This window comes from Anguilla anguilla, chromosome 2 (genome assembly GCF_013347855.1).
Source record: "Anguilla anguilla isolate fAngAng1 chromosome 2, fAngAng1.pri, whole genome shotgun sequence".
NCBI classification, from domain to species: Eukaryota; Metazoa; Chordata; class Actinopteri; order Anguilliformes; family Anguillidae; genus Anguilla; species Anguilla anguilla.
The window spans coordinates 47849926-47872269 of NC_049202.1; the positions used below are offsets into that span (position 1 = coordinate 47849926).

Sequence of the window (22344 nt, forward strand, 5' to 3'; positions counted from 1 at the left end):
GAGACTTAGAGCTTATATGCATCATTTGAGATTTTGTTTGGTGTCATTGTCCCTGTTGTTCAAAGACAAATTGAAATGTATCAGTAGTTGAATTTGTTCCATGCTTCAAACAGGCGGCTCAGAAATGAACATGGTTTTCACTACCCATGGTGGTGATGCTTGGCATAGGGCCACAATAGGAAGATTCCACTAGCATCTGCCTAATATTCTCTGGTTAAGAACCACTAGTTATATATTTAGCAGTAAACTTAAAGGGATAAAAGTAACATTTTCACAAATGGAAAATCTAAAAAATTCTTTAGCCAGAATGTATACATAACAGTGAAAGAATAGAAGGATGGGCAAATTGATAACACTATTCCATTGCTTTTCTTAATTAGCTAAAAAAAAAAAAAAAAGGCTTAGTGTTCAGTAAAATGCTGTGTTGGTCTTCAGTTTTCCTGCAGGAATACCCCCCAAAGATAGCATTGGCCTACATCAATATCACGCTGGTCTTACCGTTACTTTGAAGGTGATAGATTTCTGCAGTGCTTCTGGTGAGATCTGGAGCAATTCAGCCACCACACGAATTTCCTGAGCACTCACTACTGACGCCACCTCCTGGGAATCAGTCTGGAGGAAAACATTACAGAAGTGTACATTCTTCACTCCAAAGAGGTCTACATCCGTTTATTCCACTCAGACCTATCAAATCCTCCGAACAGGATTATATTTTCATCTTCTCCAATGAAAAGCAAAAATAAAGTGAAGTCTTAAAACTACTGAGTGTAATTGTACCTTCTTTTCAAAGCCTACTACTGTGGAATTTTACCTAAAAACAAAACAAACAAACAAACAAACAAACAAACAAAATCGCAATCTGTAGAAAATAATACAAATGCCCAGAGCATGAAATGTATAAGGTCCTGTTCTCCAAGACAGCATAGATTGTATTGATGATGTAACAAGGAAGAGTATTGTATTGTTTTGTATTGTATTGACGATGTATGGAAAGTAAATGTAGGTTGCATAAATACTTTTGGGGACTTGTTATGATCTTTGTGATTTCAACATCAATCAAATATAAATGCAGTTGCTTGTCTTTGTCGTTTAAGGTAGTCAGTGTCTTATCATTTAAAAATATGTATTTGTAGTGCTTGGAGCTACACTAAATTGGAGGGGTCTAGCTCCAGAGGGGCGTGGCCTAGCTCTAAAGGGGTGGCATGGACAGGAAGTAAGGGGGTAAAAATAAGCAATTGGAATGAGCCCCTAAAAGTCCCAATATAGCGTACCAATCTGTTCTGGAACTTCCCATTTTTGAACCAAGCTAACATTGAAAAGACATAGGTTTTGTTGCAGCTGCCAAGATTTAGCCTACAGAAATACATATATCTTTGGGTCAAGAAAGTTAGCCATTAGTTAGTCAACAAGTCATTTAACTAGAGGTTATCTACAGTTTTACAAGTAGTTTGAACATTGCATCAAGTAGATACACTCAGAATTCCAAATAGAAATGTATTGGGAGGCGCCAGCTGTTGTCAGAATGATAATCTTTTAAACAGCTCAATAAGAACTTACCTTTAGTACTAAAAGTTCACAAATTCAAACTGGCAGCCTAAAACTAATAGTCTTTTTGTGGTAAATAACTATAGCGTGGATACCAAGATCCATTAACAAGTGGTGGTACGCAATTACGGTACACTTAATGGCACAAATCAAAAGTGAGTACTGGCCCAATTCAAGCACTGACAGGCACAGAAAAGAAAACAAGTGCCAGTATGCAAGAAAAAGTCATGGTAATCCAAAGATCAAAACACAGAAGTCGAGGTACTGCATACCGATGAGTACCGGCCCACTTCAAGCACTGTACAGTATATGATCAGAATCTTGTTTAAGGTGCAGTAAACATTTTAAACCTGAACTGTTTCAAAGAAGATGCTGACACTGGGTTGCTGACAGAAATCTGCAGTCATATCACCTCGTATCTCTCAAAGAACACATTCCCAAGGTGCAGAATAGAGGACAGAATCCTGAAGATACTGTTCTGGTCTTCAGTGCTGAAGCTGAGGATCTCCATGGCATTGAGCAGCCTGTGGAAGTCCTCCCCATCACTCTTCCCTGGGATCTCACAGTCACCACCCTGAGGGACCAGCAGGAAGAGTTAAAGACAAAGGGTCTATAAACAGGACCAACAGGCAGTACACATGCCAAACGCGGGAAATAATACGTGCTGTGTGTTCTCCACAAAAAATATCTGTTTTGATTGATACGATAGGTAAAATACAGTTTAGCTGTTTAAATGCTGTGTTTGCAATCATGCTATTTCAAAACAAGAAATATGTGACTAATGATGTACACAACTGGGCAAAGCCTCATGTTCAACGCCAACTCACCTGATTGAGGTAATAGTAGGTTTCTGCCTCCTGAAGGTAGAATGACTGCCGCTGTGGGGAAGGAAGGCCTGCAAGCATCTCGTAGAAAATGTGATAATTTCTTTCATGTTTGGCCTAGGGGAAAAAAAGGAAACAACTGGGTCCATGTGTTCACAAGTATGTAGTTAATTTTGTGTGTGATTACATCTGTGGTAGTGTTATTTTTTGTGATACATAGAATCAATTTAGATTTGATAATAAATAAACAAGCAGGCTAAACAATAATCTTTCTGTACAGCCTAGTTCATTGTAGTGTAGCCTTTGTTTATACTGCTGGATACATACTGAAGCAATTCCGGTTAAGTATCTTGCTCAAGGTACAACGGCAGTGTCCAGCTTAGGAATCTTCAGGTTACTTTAATTCAACACTTAGAAAAATAATTAAGTCTAATGGTCACACTGTGATGAAATTGCATTCTCCATGATCTTGTTCTTACTCAGATGCCCTATTTATGCACATGTATGAAACTTATTTCTCTAAATTTAACATGTGCAAATGCTAGTATACAAGTGGCATACCCCAGCAATGCTTACAAAACATTTAATGGAATTTGTGTCACACTGATCTTTGTAGGCTCTAAGAAGTACAAGATCTAGTTTGTGAAGCCATGCCTACCTGAAATACAATCCTAGACTTCTCAAGTAGATACTGTGAGGTTATGGCACCGCTGATCACACCCCTGTGTTAAATAATGCAGGTAATTGTATTTACAATGAACTCGTAAGTGTCCCATCATTACCTCACTTCAATCACTGTGAGTTAAGTAACAACTAGGTCGTGGCACACATCTTGACCAGAATTGTGGTTTTAAAGTATTGCCTTCATTTTATGTATCATTACACACACACACACACAGATATATATATATATATACATTTGTTCTTTCTTTTATTGGATTACTATTTAGTAAAGGTAGGTCACTGTTCTGTGGTTACTATATTTTGGTATATTTAAATAGTCCGACTGTTTCATTAATACATATTAGCAGGCTAACAATTTGCACCTGTTAAGGAAGAAGCTTGGTTTTGCATGGTCACATACAGATACACCTTTCTACTAAATTAAAAGACCAGGAGCATGTACGCAACATTGTGCATAAACAGCTTTGACAGTTAATATTCCAGTTCACAGCTAAGAGGTTTTTGCTTGACTATAAATGCATATTCACTTGGAGGTTTTGGGAACTTAAATATAATTGTTCAGCTCTTTCAGCCTAGCATTATACAGACTCTCTCTTAGGTAATATAATGAAGATTCTGTCAATGACTTGTGAAATACAATATCTGTACATTTCAAAATGTTTTTTTCACTTTTATTACTTACACCCCACAAAACAAAACGGTGTTATGCTGCAGGTGCAATTCAATATTTTATTGATATTATTTTATTGAGTTGCTGATTTCATGTCTCACTTAATAAATACTTCTATAAATCACTGATCTTGACATAGATTAGATAAAACAACCCTGGCCATGATTCTGCAAAAAAATACTGCTTACTCCTCCAAAAAAATTTCCACGTATTTCCCAAACCGACTTGAGTTATCATTCCGGACTGTTTTGGCATTTCCAAACGATTCTAGGAGGGGAGTTGCTTCAAGGATCTGTAGAAAATGGAAATTTTGAGCAATTTCTTAGATTCAATGTTTGACCCTCATCAACAACATCTACACAATAGTTAGCATGACTGACTGTCCACAATGTTAGAACAACCTTAGGTTAGCCACAGTGCATGTCACAGTGCTTTGGAAAGTAGGGGAAAGTCAGTATAAATGTAACACATTATAAATGTTACACAGTTAATTAATGCGCAATTCAGTCTTCTACAGTGTGCCAAAATAACAGAAGTTTAACAACCTTTGTGGGAATTATTATTATATTTTTTGTTTTTGAGCAAGGACAGTAAAAATCTGTTCCAAAAGTTATTTAAATATAAGGCATCATTTTAATTAACAAGAAATGAAATCATACATAATTTTAAGCAGTTACTTGTTCTTGAAAATTGAGTGTGGTTCATTTTGGCATGAATTGTTTGCTAAGTGACCAAAAAACATGCTGTCCCTGTCTGTATAAATGTAACAGCACTTATAATTTTGAGTAAATGCGCGAAATCCTGAACCCGTTATATTTATACCGATCCTCCCCTACATAACATGGACTGTGCAAGTCACTTTCCTCATCCAGGCTTTTACCTTCAACTCCTGGTGGAAAGAAAGGCTGTTACACCATAGGAATATGAAGGAGTCATAGGAAACATTACACATTTTGAGAATATTATTATATGTTTTTTAAGAGAGACCTCTTTTCAGAGTATTTGCAGTGTTTTTAAATAAGTATATCTCAACATGGAAACGTTATGCTCCTCCACAATTGGGGTGATTAATCCATATTATGGTACTTGTATATTAAACTGCAAAAAAAGTGTTTGTGTCTACAGCATAATCAACAATAACACCATTTGTACCACTGTATTATCTGATGCTGCATAGGTTTGAGAACACATACTGCAGCTAAACTGAAACTGGACACATATTAGCTTTAGGAAAATATAAAGATTTAGTTCATGCATTTCTAAGAACATAATTGAGTATGCACACAACCACACAGGAACTCAGGATTAGAGAACAATACCTCAATCTGTGCCAGGGCATATAAGAACAAAACACACAGAGAAAATATATTAAGCAACATAACAGAAGTCAATCAACTTTAATAAATCAAATTTTGTTGATCTCTTGATCTTGTACATACCTGTTGTGTGATATTTCGCTTGTGATGTATCGCTGTTAAGTATCGCAGAACAAGTTTTGTAGCTTCTGTCTTGCCTGAGCCACTTTCCCCACTGAAACAAAAAAGCTGACATTGTAATCTGAATGAAAAAAACGTGATTTGCTTATGTTGTGAAACACCCTCACTGAGTAACATAAAATGCATATAGCTGTCAATGTCCTTTCATCCTTCTGTCGGCAAGAATGAGAAATTCTACTAGTGTTGGCCTTTTGGCACAGAAAATGTCTTTTTCTTTAAAGGTATTCTATTCAAGAGCATGTCCAAAGTAGCATAGGTTATCAAGATGGCCTGGTTTCAATTAACTACAATGTCTTACAAATAAACAAAACTGTCCAGATTCTGGGGATCCCTGCATATCACCACACTGTGCATATGTAAACTCACAGTATGTAACTCACATTTTGGTGGGGTTCAAAGTTCTTATTCAAATTGACAAATTATGATGGAATCCAGTCCTACATATGAGGTTTATGTCAGGTGGCTACAGCAGTTGTCAGTATCATTAATATTTCAGAGTATTTATGAGAAGAATACAAATTTAGGAATCTAATTACAAAAAACAGATCAAATAATTGTCTTTTTAAGTAGACTTTCTCATGACCTATCTTACAAAAGCTGTTCTGCAAATAAATCTGTAATTTGAAGACTATTATGAACATAGTGGCCTCACCTGATAATAATGCACTGATTCTGTTTGGCATCCATCATCGTTGTGTAAGAGATATTTGCAATAGCAAAAAGATGCCTACAAGAAAACACAGAAAAGCTGAGGCTTGTGAACACCCTGACATTGATAGCCAAAGGATGTTTTAAACATGTGTATAATTTCTATGATAGTATTTTTCAAGACTGTGGTCACTGTATCCAGTTTTACAAACTCTCTCCTCATGTTACCTTGTATGTAATGTGACCTGCAATCAATAACCATAGTCATGACTGGCCTTGCTCCAGGGTGTTGATAGAAATATGAGACAGTTATATGATGCTGTTTCAGAAAAGTATTTAAACTTGAAACTGCGTAATCTAGCATAAACTGGCATTTCTCGATACCTTAGTATAGCATGAATAAAAAACAGCAATGAATATATCAAACAGCAAGTGGTCATAGTGCATCCAGCAAAATTTAGTTGCTTTTCAGTTTGAAAACCATATAGCCATCAGCTCTTCTACTGAGCCCCAGCAACACTCACGGGGGGTTCTCTCCCAGTGCGTGTCCCTCATACTGCAGCACCATGTCTGTTCCATAGATGTTAAACATCTTGTAAGGGTTTACAGCCACCAGGATACTGCCAATGTATGTCTTCAAATGAACAGAAAGGGTTTACAATGTTATTACATTTATATAAGTCTGGAGTTCTTGTTCCATATATGTACACTAGAGTAGTATTTAATTTAGTAAAACTTTATACTTTTGGGATTTGACTCAAGATGATATGGTCTGTGTAGTGCTTAAGGAACTACAGGACTCAGGTTCAAATCCCAGGTGATTCAGCGCTATTTTACCCTCAGGTCAGGTACTTAACCATTATTGCGTCAACAAACTATGAACAGCAAGTCTAAATTTGGTAATAAAATTAACATGAAACCTATTTGTCAGTGTTGTTGCAAACTTACATAAATCAGCTCCTGGCCAAACCTTTTCTTCAAATTTAACAACACAGCACCTTCACTGAGCTCTCTGAAAAAGACAATAACAAGCATCACTCAATTTCAAGAAATAATAAACAGCTAAGTATTGCACATCAGGGTTAAAGACCAATTTTCTTAATTTGGTGTATTTAAATAGGCACCATTAATTATTATACCAGCTGAGTGTACAGGGTTTTAAACCGTACATGTCATTATACTCATAGACACTTACTCCAGCTGTGTCATGTCCTCAATCCCATCTTCCTCAGCCAGCTCTCTGTATCTCATTGTTGGCAGACTTCGGATGGTGTACATCTATATTACAAATCACATCCAAAAATTTAAATTTTAAGCATAAAGCACTGAAATGTGGACCAAATAATAATAGTTGTTACAGTACAGCTTACTTACTTGGTGTGTATCCCTTGGTGCTGATCCCTTCTGTTAACTCAAAATATGTACTGTACCATAAGCAACTGAATATTACTGTATTGTTGTGTCTTAAAACAACCTAACCAAAATAATCTATAGAATTGTATTTTAATTTAGGCAGCCACAACACCAACCCAAAAGAGATGGAGAGGACTGCACATAATCCAGGTTTGTTAATCCTCATGCAAGCACTAACATAGTTCATTTCAAGGTATACTTTGATACAAACAAATCAGCCTGGCTTTGGTCCACATTCCACAGACATTAGATGTGTTAGTAATTAAAACTGGCAACTCAAGAAAGAGAATTTGGCACTGCTTGATTTCCTCCAGCCCATTTGATAAGCAGGTCATATCTGCTTATCAAAATCTCTTTGCAAATCAATTCAATTCAATCAAATTTTATTTGTATACTGCTTTTTATAGAAAAACTGTCACAAAAATGATTTACAGTGGCAATACAGAAAAAGATAACACATACTATGGTGTTATATATTGTACCTACAGTAGATATGTTGAGTATTGCAGAAATATGGCAAAACAAATATGTACATTTGCTCACAATATGTGCAGCGTGGACTAGGTGGAGAACTACTTTGTATGCATGATGGTCATAAGCATCATTGCTAAAGCATCATTGATAAATAAGCTGATGTAATTCTTAAGACTCTGTCATGTACTTGAGGACCCAGATGCATGCATGCATGCTGTGCCTCCTGAAAATGATGTGTGATGGCAGAAATACCCAGCTGCCCATGTTGGTAGGAATGTAAATATAACAGGGAAGGTTTATGGAGATTAAAAATTGTCATGAGTTGATACTGTCTATTCACGCAGAATGATATTAATAATTATTTTTAATATGAAAAACATTTTTAAAAATGAAAGATTACCTTATCATACCACTGCCCTTTAGGTTCACCTTCCCTGTCTGGTGCCCACTCAGGTTCAAGAACTTGTGCATCATGGTCAGAAGAAAGAGGAGTAAGATGGCCCATTAAGCTTTCATCCCTGTACATTGACCATTTTGTGAGATTTTGCACAGTTTGATGAGGAAGGATTCTCTCTGATGACCACACGTCTTCATCTTCCTGACCCTCTCTTGTATGACCTTGAGCCCAATGTTGCCGAAGGTGGTCTGTTCCCATCCTCTGAGGCATAACCACTGCATATCTTGGATCATCAGGGTGTGGTGTCATTCCTGAGGGAAGCTTGTAGGAAGAACTGCGTAGGTGAGGGTTCTGCAGTGCATCAGTCAAAAAAGGAGGAGATGGTCCGTCATTGTTTCTAATTACGATAGACCCATCTGGCAGTCTGTAGGAAGCATGGCGAACTTGGGGGTTCTTTAACGCTTCTGACAAAAGTGGAGATGAGACTTTCTGTTTTGGGATTAGGATTGACCCATCAGGGAGTCTATATGAAGCATTGCGTAGCTGTGGGTTCTGGAGGGCATTTCTCAATACTGGGGAGGCAATTTGATTTTTCTTTCTGGATAAGATTGATCCATCTGGAAGTACATAGGAAGCATTCCGAAGCTGTTTGTTCTGCAAAACATCTGACAAAAGTGGAGAGGATGGTTGAAGCTGTGTGTTCCTTGATAGGATTGATCCATCTGGTAGCCTATATGAAGCAGAGCGAAGTTGTGGGTTCTGAAGGGCATTTGACAAAAGTGGAGAGGATGGTTGATGCTGTCCATCATTTCTTCTTAAAACTGAGCCATCAGCTAGCTTATATGAAGCATTACGTAGTTGAGGATTCTGTAAAGCATTTGACAAATTTGGGGAAGAAATTTGTTCTGTTGCATAGTCAGGGTTTTGAAATACAATAGTCCCATCAGGTAGCCTATAGGAAGCATTGCGAAGGTGAGGATTTTGCAAGGCATTTGACAAAACAGGGGAGGAAGCTTGTTCTACTGACTGGTCATAATCTGCCATCATTGGAGAATAGGGAGATCTTCGTCCTTGTAAAGGTGATAAATAGGAAGCATGGAGGATTTGAGGATTCTGCAAAGCATCTGCCAGAAGAGGAGATGGACCATGTTCTATTATAGGATCAAACTCTGTCATCACTGGGCCATAGGGAGACATGCTTCTTTGTAATGGTACTCTATAAGAAGCATTGCGAATATTAGGATTTTGCAATGCATTTGTTAAAAGTGGTGAATTAGCTTGCCCTGCAAGATGATCATACTGTGACATCCTTTGAGAATACCGAGAAGGTCTTCTCTGTAATGGTGTTCTGTAGGTAGCATTGCGAATATTCGGATTCTGTATTGCATTTGACAAAAGTGGTGAAGGAGCTTGCCCTGCTAGTTGATCGTACTCTGATACCATTGGAGAGTAACCAGACGGTCTTCTTTGTAATGGTGTTCTGTAGGTAGCATTGCGAATATTTGGATTCTGTATTGCATTTGACAAAAGTGGTGAAGGAGCTTGCCCTGCTAGTTGATCGTACTCTGATACCATTGGAGAGTAACCAGACGGACTTCTCTGTAATGGTGTTCTGTAGGTAGCATTGCGAATATTCGGATTCTGTATTGCATTTGACAAAAGTGGTGAAGGAGCTTGCCCTGCTAGTTGATCATACTCTGATACCATTGGAGAGTAACCAGAGGGTCTTCTATGTAATGGTGTTCTGTAGGTAGCATTGCGAATATTTGGATTCTGTATTGCATTTGACAAAAGTGGAGAAGGAGCCTGCCCTGCTAGTTGATCATACTCTGATACCACTGGGGAGTGCCGAGAGGATCTTCTCTGTAATGGTGTTCTGTAGGTAGCATTGCGAATATTCGGATTCTGTATTGCATTTGACAAAAGTGGAGAATAAGCCTGCTCTGTCAGCTGGTCATGCTCTGCTATCATAGGTGAATATGGAGACATTCTTTGTTGTAATGGTGATCTATAGGAAGCATTGCGAATATCCGGATTCTGCAAAGCATTTGTTAGTATTGGGGAGTGCCCTTGCTCAGTTGTCTGGTCTAATTGTGTTATTACAGGAGAATAAGGAGAAGCACTTCTCTGCAAGGGATGCTTAAATGATACATTGCGGAGATCCGGATTCTGCAGAGCATTTTCCAGGAGTGGGGAATGTACTTGTCCAATTGGTTGGTAAAATTCTGTCATCACTGGAGAATGGGGGTCGCTGTTTCCAGGAAATGGTGATCTGTAGGTAGCATTGCGAATGTTGGGGTTCTGTAAAGCACTTGTCAGAAGTGGAGATGGGCCTTGTTCTATTGTCTGGTCAAACTCTGTAATGACAGGAGAATACGGATCATATCCTGGAAGGGGTGACCTAAAGGAAGCATTTTGAATATTACGATTTTGCAAAGCATCAGTCAGAACTGGAGATGACAGATCTCTGGGTGATGGTGATCTTGTTGGTAAGGGTGATCCACGTTTTAATGAAGGTTGAGGTGAGGCTGGTCTGCTTGAGAGGTGTCTTATTGAAGGTTGTGGTGACGGAGGCCCCATTCGTTTCAGGGAAGGTTGTGGTGATGGTGGTCTTTGGGTCTCTATATTTACTGGGGGACCCATCCTTCTAATCGACTGCCTTGGAGAAGGGGGATTACGAGGGACCCCTACCACAGGACGGCCTCGGCCAACAGGTCTTTGGGAGCTCCTCAGAGGTTTAGGGGTTCCTGGATGAATCCCATGCCTTGCTGATAGCTGAGGAGTAGAAAGTGGGGATTGAACCCCAGGTCCTGCACCACGACCTGGCCCTCTTATTGATGACCTAAATGGGGGGACATTTTGTATCACTCGGGCACCAGGATGACCCATTCTTTGCATGTATGGATTTCCTGTCGATGGTTTAACAGCTCTCATAGGTACATTGTTACGTCCTCTAAATCTGAGTGGTGGAGTTCCAGTGGGAACATCTTGAACTTCATTTAAATGTCTGTTGGATGTTCTTGATGGTGATGGTGATGGTGGCCTTCGACTTCTTGTTAGTTGAGGTGACATAGGCTGTTGAAACTCAGGTCGTGTTGCATAACTGTGTCGTGAAGGTGTTGGAGATGCTCTTTGTGTTGGAAAAGAGGATGGGGGTCTCTCAACTTCTCTGTGCTGAATACTGCCTGCAGGCCTCATATTCAGCTGAGGAGATGGAGGTGGGCTCATTTTTCTTAAAGATGGTTGAGGAGAGGGGTGCATTTGTTGTTTTCTCCTGCTAAAAGGAGTTTGTGGTGGAGGAGGGGCTGCATCTTGTCTGAGGGACAGTGGTGGGGAGATGGGGGATCTTTTAAATGAACTCCTTGGGGAGGGGGGTGGACTTCTTCTCCTGAATGAAGCTCGTGGTGAGGGAGGAGGACTTCCTCTAACAGAGGACTGTGGCGATGGTACTCTCACAGGCTCCCTAGCAAATCCATTAGGTTGTTGTCTGTTAAGCCCAAAACCTCTTCTCTCAGGTTGAGGAGATGCAGACCTTTGTCTTAATGAAGGCTGAGGAGATGACACCCTTCTTGAAGGCTGCGGTGATGGTGGAGGGCTGAATTTTCGATGTAATAATGGAGACGAGGGTCTTTGAGCATTGTTATTAAGAGATGGCTGACTAATTATCCTCCTTGGTTGCCTAGGGGAGTATGGAGGTTCCATATCTTGTGGATGAAGGTCAAATCTCCTTACAGATGGTTGAGGGGATGAGAGATGGGGGGATGGGCTTCTTCTTCCTGGAGACATATTTGCCTGCCTTATGGAAAGTTGTGGCGAGGGATGAGGACTTAACCTTCTCAGAGGTTGTGGAGAGTACCCTCTTTCAACAGGTTGATCAAAACCTACCAAATTTGCTTCTTCAAACCTTCTTGCTGAGGCCTGAGGAGAGAGTGGTCTGGAGACCTGTGGAGGTTCCATGATACCCAAAGAATGTCTGCTTAGAGCTGGTGAAGCCGGCCTTTGTGGAGAAAGGGATCTTGTTTGAGGCACTGGACTAGATAGCATTTGTGGTGATCTGGTTGGAACTGGGCTCCCGAATCGTCTTGTGCTTAATGTTGGAGAATTTGCTTGTTTTATAAGCATAGCTGTAGGTGTTGGGTACGGTGGTCTTTGAAAGGGAATGTCCTCTTGTTGAAGGACTTCAGGAAACCCCGTTGCAGAAGGAAACGGTGGATATTCATATTGGACATCTGACATTTCTTCCTGATGCATTTGGGGGGAGGGTGGAAGTGGAACATCGAGTCGTTCTTTTCCAAACAGTTTGACCTGTGGTCTGGGGAGTCTGAATTGCATTGAATTTTGAGTTCCTACATCTGTTGGAAAGTTCCCATATTCATCGCCATAAACCTCCTCAGCCTCTTCTTGTTCCATGATATCCTCCATTTTAATGGGATATAGCTGATGCATATTATATGCAGATTCTAGATATGGTAATCCACCATTTTCGCTGTAATTGAATTGGTGATAATATGGGTCATCATACCCAGAGTATTCCATGCTAGGATCTGGTTGCACAACTTCTCCGTTGGGTGTCACAAAATAATCTTGCGGATCATAATAACCATATTGCTCAGGGGGGTAACCATGGTCATAGTTTGCAATATTATTTCCATAGTATCCATATTCATCCTCCATTGGATGTTGCATTTCATCATAATATTCCATACCGTCACCATAATATACTTGTGCATCCTCTGCCTGCTGTTCATAATCGTAATAGTTCATTTCATCCTCATAGTAGCCATACTGATCTGGTGTCTGATATTGTTCATAATAGTCCATACCCTCATCATCATACTCATAACCATCTTGATATCCTACTGGGTAATCAGAATAGTTACCTACTTGTTCATAGTAGCCGTGATCTTGAGACAGGTCATCATAATAATCGTGAGCATTAGCCTCATAATGGTCATACTGGGGTACAAATCTTCCCAATCGTCCTAGAGCAGGAGGATGGTGTTCTACATAATTATTACGATTCTTATACAATGATTGTCTTTGGGAAGAGTGTCTTTCATACCTGCCTTGGCTATAATCATCTTCCTCATAACCATATTCATCATCATCATGCTCATACCCATCATTATGGAATCCACCATATCCTCTCATGCTTGAGTAGTGTTCATGAACATCATGTCTAGATGCATGAGGAAGTCTTTTTGATCCAGTCCTAGATGCCCAGCGTTCATTACCAGCTCTCTCGGAGCTTTGCCTCCCCTTCAGGGAAAGGAACCTCTTAGTGAGCCAGTTAGTTGCTCCTGCAATCTTACCTAAAAGCAATCCTCGATTTTTAAAGCCAGAGGTTTCAGAGTTCTTTTTGCCAAAAAGACCTTTGAAAAATCCAGTTTTTTTTTCTGACGATTCACCAGATTTTCCACCTAGTCTGATTAGTATAAATGAAGTCTTTCTAGTTGGTGCATTTTCATTTGCTTTAGCTTTTTCTGCTGCTTTCTTCTTCTTGCTGGTTCTAAAACGCATCATGAATCTGGATGCGTTCTTTAAGACTGATTTTCTCCTCTTCTTTTTTGCCAGCCGATGTTTACGTTTCCCAAGACCCAGAAATAATCTGGAAGCACTTTTCAAACGTTTCTTAGAGTTTCTTCTTCTTCGGAATCCGGAAAATCGCATGAAAAGCCTGGAGGTGTTTTTTAGTGCACCTTTTTGACTTTTTTTTGGCTCTGGAGGTGGAGAAACTGCTTTTGTGGGTCTATCGTCTTTTCTTCCTTTTTTCTTTTTTCCATCAGCTATGTCCTCTTTGGCTTTTGATGTACCTTTGTGATGCTTTTTCTTTCCTCTTCTGTCATCTTCATCTTCTTCACTTTCTTCTTCTTCATCTTCATTTTCCTCATCTTCACTTTTTTTCTCATCCTCTTCATCTTCATCCTCTTCATCTGACTGAGCATATCTTGATTTGGACTTGCTCTTTGCTGTTTTGGAAGTCCCTTTTGCAGTAGCTTTACCTTTTCCTTTCCTCCGTCTGTCACCTTCTGAGTCACTTTCCTCATCCTGCTCATTCTCTTCTTCACTCCTTTCACTTTCATCCTCATTCTTCAGCAACTCGGCATCAGAACCCTCCTCTGAGTCACTTGCCACTGCCTTCTTACCCTTTCCTTTGTCCTTTCCTTTTCTCCCATCACCCTTGTCTTTTCCTTTAGGTGGTTCTTCTTTCTCTTTCTTTCCAGTTTTCTTGTCATCTTTCCGTACCTTCTTGTCTTCCTTGGCATCTTTTTCAGGTTTGTTGTCACTCTTTCCTTTCTTTGGATCCTCTTTGCTCTTGCTTTTCTCTGCCTCCCCCTTTCCTCCTTTCTTGGCTGATTTTGAGTCACCTTTCTTGGCTGGCATTTTGTCCTTTTGCAAATAACATGCTAATCTGGGTCCCTTTGTTACAAGTTACCAGTCAGTTTTAGATATTCTAGATGTTGACAATGCCATCATTTTTGGTGGATATTTTTTAGCATATAACTACAACAAAGTCCAGTAAAACAGTATAAATTAAACAGTAAAATGGAAACAACTGGGAAAAAACTACGTACAGTCATTTCAAACACAAAAATAGCGTTCAGAATGGCAATGAAGTGTTTGACAAATGATTTCTCAAAAGATGATGCTCAAAATTATTTCACTGTTTTCTTTACCTTACAATGACTCGTATTCCCATCTTTGCACATTTCCCATAGATTTATTGTCCACTGAGAACATACAAAGCTCCTTTCCCATAGCTATAGTTTCAGGAACTTTGGCAGGCAGTTTTGCACTGAAAATCCCTCAGATGAAGTAGCATCTTCTTGTTTGTCACTGCAGTCAGAGGTATCCACTGCTTTCAGCATCCCTTTGTTTACTTTTGAAGCGGTTCAACAATGGCCTTCTTTACAGATATAGTAATCCAACTCAGTTGTTTTTCCGCTAATGATTTTTAGGTACAAACCCTCTGAGACTCAGAAAGCATGTGACTGGGAATGTGTTTCTGCTTCTCTTTGCAGTTGTAGAAGGAGCCTTAATTTGTCAGCTATACTGCCTAAGTGTAACATTACCTCTTGGGCTCATTCCTGTATGAATTATGCAGGTGGGCTGAGCTGTTACTACACAGTGTCTGCGAAACATATCCAAAGAAGAACAAAATATATCTGGCGTACATACTTCACAAGAAAGAAGTCCTGTGTTCCTCACACAGTGGGTAAGTTATTTAGCTCACACATTGCTACAGAAACTTTGAAACAACTAACAGCCTGCCAGTTGCCTGTTGTGCAAGTGCGCACATGCATTGTATTTTTTTAGGCAATGCGTGCATGTGTATGTGTGTGTGTGCATGCATGTGTGCGTGTATGTGTGTGTGTGTGTGTGCGCGTGCGCGTGCGTGTGTGTATGTGTGTGTGTATGAAATGCATGAATCTCTGTATGTCTCTGTATAAGTCTGTGTCTGCTAATGTGTATATATGTGCATATAGGTATGTGTCCTTGCACTGTATGTTCATGTATGTATGTACTGTATGTACGCATATATATGTATATATATATATAAACATGGTGAAAACACAAACTGGAAATTTAAAGTTGATGGGCTCTTTATTGGCTTATTGTTTCATCTTACAATCTTTGAAAAACATTAATAACATTTTATTTCTGTCATTTTTGGTCTACTGTATCATTCTTATGATCAAATGTATGGGTATTGCCAACTCATAAATTCAATTTTGTCTGTAAAATAATCAAACACAAACTATTGCTGTCTCATAGTATAGAACATATAGTTCATATTATTTTTAGCGATTTAACAGGAATAGGTTTGTAATACCTTGAATAGAATGTAAATAATCTAGATTGTTTTGTTGTCAGTATTACAGAAAAATATAAGTATAAGTACATTTCATTAATAAATCATCAAATCTGGCACCATTGTTTTTGGTTTACCAAGGTCGAAACTTTAACTCAGATAAGAAGTTCACACATAAAACAAATAATAATTTCTGAAATTTCATCTTCATGGTAATTTGATATTTTTTGTGATTTGGTAAATAGAACTTGCTTAATATTATAGCCCTGACATTTACCATGAAAACTACAAAGATACAGTTACCTTCAATAGGTCACTACGTTTGCGGTATGAATTTATACCTGGTGGGAGCAAAATGAAAATGGAGTTGCAACCATTGTATTGCATTTCTTACGGATACATTTTAAAAACAATTCTAAAAATATCCCTTCTCTATTTTAAGAGGGGGCAGAGACATAAGTGTCACATGTTTTATACAATACCCTGGCCACAATTCTCCTTTTAAATGGAAAGTTCACTCTCTGGGTTTTTTCTTTTTTTTTTCTTTTTTTTTTTTTTGTTGATATTATTTCAAATTTAGTGTATGTTTTCCTTTGGCCCATAAAGTTCTAATATGTAATGGAAGACATGTCATTGGAGTTACTTGAAGTTTATTTTCTTGTTTCAGACAGAAAATCCCAAAATACCCCTCTCTAAAGCCAGCAGGTCATCAGAAACATTGGTAAATATCTAAAATATCCTTTACTTCTCACAAAAATGCGAATGCATACACTAAATACATACACTGCCAACTGAATCCATACATAAACTGACATAATATTTTTTTAAAAACTAAGAATGTGAACTAGCCCTTTAAATGCTATTTTAAAAGTGTGATATCAGTTCTGCCTATTTTATTTTTACAAATTATATAATGCATTTAAATTATACTGTTGTTTTAATTAACCAGAGGCACTGCCTGAAGGAGAAATTTAAGTCTATAGCTAAAATCTAGAGAAGACCAGGTTCTCCTCTGTTTTATATATATATATATATATATATATATATATACAGTACAGTGCCCCTAAATTATTGATACCCTTGATAAGGATGACCAAAGAACTGTGAAACGTAATATGTTCTGAGCTATTTTTATTCTCAAACATATTGAAAATATCATTTTTTAGTTATGATTCAAGTAAATTAAAAAAAAACACTTCATTCACACATTCATTTTCCAAAAATCATGCACACCCTTGTTTTTAGTACTTTGTACTCCTTGCCTTCACAAGGACAAAACTGAACCATTTTATGAGATTGATGAACATACTGGGGCCTTTGACCATTTCCTCAAACAGAATTTTCCTTTAGTCCTTTGCTCTGTTGATCCTTTGGTCTGCACTTGGAAACTGCCTTCTTCAATTTAAACCACTATTTTTGATCATATTCAAGCCTAGAAACTGAAATAATCATTGCCAAACAGTCATTTTGGGGTCAGCAAATTTCTTAGCTGCATTAGAGATATGCTTGAGATTATTATCTTGCTGAAAGATCATTTGCAGCTAACTTTGAGCTTTCTGGCTGAGGGAACCAAGTTTTTTATCAAAATGTCTTACTACTGCTGGAGTGCATAACACTATTGAACTTAACAAAACCCCTGACATTTTTCTTTGCCTCCCAAACCATCTTCCTCATTGTGCATGGGGCCAAGGTTCATTAGTCTCATCTACCAGGCTGGCAGGTTTACCACCATCCCAGTGATTCTAAGCATCTTAATTATTGACCTAACGGGGGAAAGTGATACCTTTATTTATTTGTAATCGACTCCAAACTCGGGAAGGTCAAAAATGCGTTGTCTTGTTTCATTTGACAGATCACTGCCTTTCCCCTTGGTGAGGGATTACGCATGTATTTTACATGTGTGCTACCTCATTTTTATACCCCAGTGAAACAGAATGCCATGGAATATGAGAATACAGTTCCCTAAGACTGAGCTGAACTGAACAAAGTAGCATACAGTGCAGATGTACAATATTTTTATTGGATTTAATTAAAAATTAGTATTAGGGTTGTGAATAATTGTGATCTATTTTTTTCTGAAAAAATATATTTGTTGTTAATAGGGGTAGTCTATAAATTCTGACTAGAGCACTGTCAAAGATTAAAAAAAAGACAAAGGCACAAATCTCAGAATTTAAGTTTGGACCAATATAAAATGATAGAGAAATAAAAAGGGCCTTTCTGTGCAGGTATAGTGGTTCAAACACTCTGCACCATGGGCCTTTACTGAGATCAGTGAAGTCATATGTATCTTGGGGTCCAGTGGAGTTGGAGTATCTGATACCTCATTTCTCATCTCGTCATGCTGCCGTGTAAGCCTATCTGGGCATTACCATGCATGGACACAAGTCAAAGAGGAGATATCAAGCTGTTGCTATGTACATGGCTGGGGTTATGTTTGCTCCTAATCACGGAAAAAACCTTCCCTTCATGCAGCTGATAACACTGTTGTTCAGTGAAGGCAGTGGAGCGCTTGGTCCTACATCCAAGTGATTGAGAGCACTGACGGCGATGTCAAGATAATTAAAGTGGCTGCGGAACTGAACCCCACATAAAAAAAGCACATCTTTCACTGCAACCACAATAATATCATATATATGTCACAAATGGTTTCTGAAGGACATGAAATCATATTAGGTCCTTTTAAAATACAAATATTCTATTTAGAAATAATCAAATACCTGATATTTGCTTATTGGTTGATCTATGAATAACAAAGAAAAGATAACAAAAGAGCTAATTAATGCAGCAAAAGATCCTCTTACAGCAGAACACAATTATGCATCCCTCTCTTATAGTGGTCTTAGGAATATATTTAATATCCTTGTAACATACACTACTTTGCTACTCATTTTGGCATACATAATTAAACTATTTTTGAACATAAAGTAATATTGATATTATTGGCTGTCTGTTCCTTATGTTCCTTTAGTTACGACGTTTGAGACGTCGCCCAGTTTGTGCTGGTTAATAATGCAGCTCATTCTGCCCTTGTGACACAGAGCCTGACAGGTTCATGCTACTGATTCATGTGACACACATACTATCGTGACATCCTTATCTGTGATGTCATAACAGGAGGACAGCCTTTGTTGCTGCACTGAACTAAATCATGTGGTTACCAGGTCTAAGGTGTGCTCAGATCCCTTAAGTTCAACATTCATTGTTGTATTACAGAGCTGCCCAACACTGTTCCTGGATATCTACTCTCCTGTAAGTTTTTTTTAACCTAATTTGGCACTCCTGATTCTATTGATTAGCAGCTCAAAAAGATCTCTAGTTTTTGAACGAGCTGTGGGTTGTGAGGATTGGAGTGAAAACCTACAGGATAGTATCTCCAGCAACAGGGTTGGGCAGCCCTGCTCTATTATCTAAGGGTGACCATCAAACAAAACACTGCATTGGTGAGCCATCTAGTGGTCCAGAAGGATCATTGTTTTTACAGAAAGCTGGTTCTGTGTAATGTCATGGTTTCTTAACAGAATTGGGAAGAGCACATTTTATATAAATCAGAATCAAAAGCGCATTTTTAATGTTATGAATGTAAATAAATAAACAAATAAATAAATTATATTTATTTCAAAAATATAGTTCACTTATTGTTCCTGATTTTTACTTCCCTTCCAGTTTGGAATGGCCAATTGCATTTGAATGTGTCATTGTTGTAATGCAGATAAGCAAAAGTACAGCCATCTGCTGCTTTTCACTCTGTGAGGTAGCTGAGCTGTGCAGTCATAGCGTTAGAGGAGTACACTTCATGCCCTAAAGAAACAATTATTGCTTGTAATTCTACTCATTATTTATAGGAGGAATCTGGGATTATGTGACCTGGGGTAACTTTTCATTAGTAGTTTCATTTCTTGAATGACAACACTTTGTGTTTCTGTTTATAGACTGAATTCACATATCATTGTTGACTATTAATTAGTTACCTGTGATGTAATGAACTTTCTGACACAGTCACAGGTTTTGGTTGTTTTCAATTGCCTGTCTTCCTACTACTGCTCACACACTGATGAAGGCAACAAAAATACATTGTGTATGTAACAATTCAATGCAAACTACACAAATCTTCACAAAAAGCAACATTAAAGTTCACAAATGGCTGGATCCGGATTTCTATATCACTACCTACTCCAAGAGCACATGTGATTGTTTTGTATTACTGGATTATTTTCTCAAACTTAATGCACAGTTTGAGTAAATGCTTGATTGACCAGAGTTGGACCAGAGTTGCAGACTTGCAAGACACTGATAGTCACCAAAACCCTCCCTCCCTGGACAACACTACTGCTATACAGCAAATTATGAACTGCCATGCAGTATGCTGACCCCTGTCAGCTGTGTTGCAGGCAAAACTTTAAAAGCTCTCAACAGACAATACTCAAAACAAAATAAATATTAATAATAGATAGTCTTAAGCCTGTTATGATTGACATAATTTACATGACTTGCTATAGAAGGTGGGATGAAGTTTGTTTTTAGACTACAGAATCTTAATTCCATAAAAAAGTCATACATGCATTTTATACAATCCTGCACAGAACAACGGATCCAGAAACACAACAAACCCTGCTCTCAAACCCTTTTCTAAAGAAATTTTTAAAAATCTGGAATGAGAATTTTAATTTAATCTTAGCTCTGTGTGATATTATTATAATGTTATACAATTGCCGTTGGCCTTGCACTTTTCCAATAGCAAATCATAGTGAATTGGAAGTATTTCTATATTGCATTATTTTCATTATAGAGTCATTATTTTAATGTAGAAATAATACTGTACAATGCACAGATGCTGTACAGTATAATAGTTTTTCTTTTGAACATTCATTGGGACATAGCTTTGAATTACAAATACCTGGCACACAATGTTGATAAAATATATGCAGCCATGCCTATTTTGATCCAAATATTTGTCTTCAAGGCAGGAGAAAAAGCGTCATGTAAGAAGAATTATCAATAACTATAGTTCAATATTTATAAACAATTATGTTGAAAAATAAAATCTCAAGAAAATGTTGATGGTAGTTCATGCATGGCCATAGCAAGCATCAAGTACAGACTGTTTGCTATTACTACATTACTGCAACATTTAACTCTCCAGCACTGAAAACACAATTTCACAATATACTGTTTTCAGGTGACCCATATGAAATAACATTTACATGACTAAATTTCAGTTGAGGAAACATTGCAGTAGTAGCTATGATTCTATATTTATTGTATTAAATATGAAATCAGCTCTAATTATTTTAACCCTGTTTATGTTCTAATGCACCTGTTGTGTTTTTATGGAAATCAATCATTTTGTGCACACAATACACACTATAACAATAATCTAATGTTTAATTAATCATTTATTCACCTGCTTCAGCTCCCTTCATTACAAATAGTCTGGGAACTGAACTGGGTTATATTATCAAAAATACCTTCTGACGCTTTACAAAGCTTACCTTGCTTTAAATATCAGCAATTCCACGATGCAGTGCGATCTAAAAGCCCTCAGTGTCCCAGCAAGGGAGGATATCCAGAGAAGAAATGCAATCTGAAATCTCAGCCCCACTGTGTCTCCACCACTCCCCACAATGTGCTGTTTGGTATTATGAGATTTGCAAACTGCTGCCCTCTGAACAAAATGGCCAGTATGTGGGTTGCTATTCAGCTTTGGACAGCAAATGCCATATAAATAGCCCTTATGTAAATATGACCACTAAAGCACAAACAACCAACACAGAAATTCAGCATATACGTACATGGTCATTTTACATTCACTGTCCATCTAAAACAATTTCTCTGCTTTTGATAAACAATGCCCCCTCATCGATATGGACCCTGACATCACAGCCCACAATCTCTGGAGAACAGATGACACGCCCCAATTTTCACAAGCCAAAGAAACTGATGGTGACTGCAGAGGGTTCCCAGGCCAAGATATCCAGGGTGCTGCTCTGTTAAACGTTGATCTTAAATGTACCTGTTTGAACAACGATCCACCTGCCCACTAAACCTCTCTTTGCTTTAATTATTATCATCATGCCTCATAAAGGACCACTATTGTGTGTCATGTCCCTTTTCTTTTGATTTGTTTGACATGCATGCAAAGAGCCATTGTGCTTTTCCACTGTCACATTGAGAGGTTGTTTCTGTGAGCATGTCAGAAATGTATTTGCATTGATGCTCTTTGACTAGTGAAACCATAAACTCTTTTTTTTTTACCTTGAGGCTAGCATTGGAAAGCCCACTTATTTTCACTGTTCCAATATTTTGACCCTCACAGGACTGAGACAAATCTAGAAATTTAAATGTTAGCTGCACATAGATCATTTTTAGTTGAATAAATA

At 38.2% G+C, this 22344-nt stretch overlaps 2 protein-coding genes across 2 annotated transcripts in view; both read right to left on the reverse strand.

The window, feature by feature from the left end:
* LOC118220901 (unconventional myosin-XV-like) overlaps positions 1-21582 on the reverse strand; it is a 47929-nt gene extending 26347 nt beyond the window's left edge. Inside the window, exons 1-11 of the mRNA XM_035405345.1 lie at positions 21457-21582; positions 7063-7145; positions 6816-6879; positions 6392-6501; positions 5872-5946; positions 5163-5253; positions 3912-4015; positions 3028-3091; positions 2373-2486; positions 1958-2119; positions 499-612 (exon numbers count right to left, since the gene is read on the reverse strand). Of these exons, the coding sequence (XP_035261236.1) occupies positions 499-612; positions 1958-2119; positions 2373-2486; positions 3028-3091; positions 3912-4015; positions 5163-5253; positions 5872-5946; positions 6392-6501; positions 6816-6879; positions 7063-7145 (981 nt within the window). The 5' untranslated portion in view covers positions 21457-21582. The remainder of the gene's footprint in view (positions 1-498; positions 613-1957; positions 2120-2372; positions 2487-3027; positions 3092-3911; positions 4016-5162; positions 5254-5871; positions 5947-6391; positions 6502-6815; positions 6880-7062; positions 7146-21456) is intronic.
* Positions 12050-14535, reverse strand: LOC118220366 (unconventional myosin-XV-like). The gene is made up of 2 exons (XM_035404234.1): positions 12502-14535; positions 12050-12148 (listed from the first exon to the last, which is right to left on the reverse strand). Exons 1-2 carry the CDS (start codon positions 14533-14535, stop codon positions 12050-12052), a joined length of 2133 nt encoding a protein of 710 aa, XP_035260125.1.
* Positions 21583-22344: the final 762 nt, after the last annotated feature.

Coding starts and splice junctions, on each gene's coding strand:
- LOC118220366 (XM_035404234.1), bottom strand. CDS start 14,535: ATGCCAGCCAAGAAAGGTGACTCAAAATCAGCCAAGAAAGGAGGAAAG. Junction 12,149..12,501: donor ATGGGAACTTTCCAACAGAT/GTAGGAACTCAA, acceptor TTCTCCACAAAG/GCCGGCTTCACCAGCTCTAA.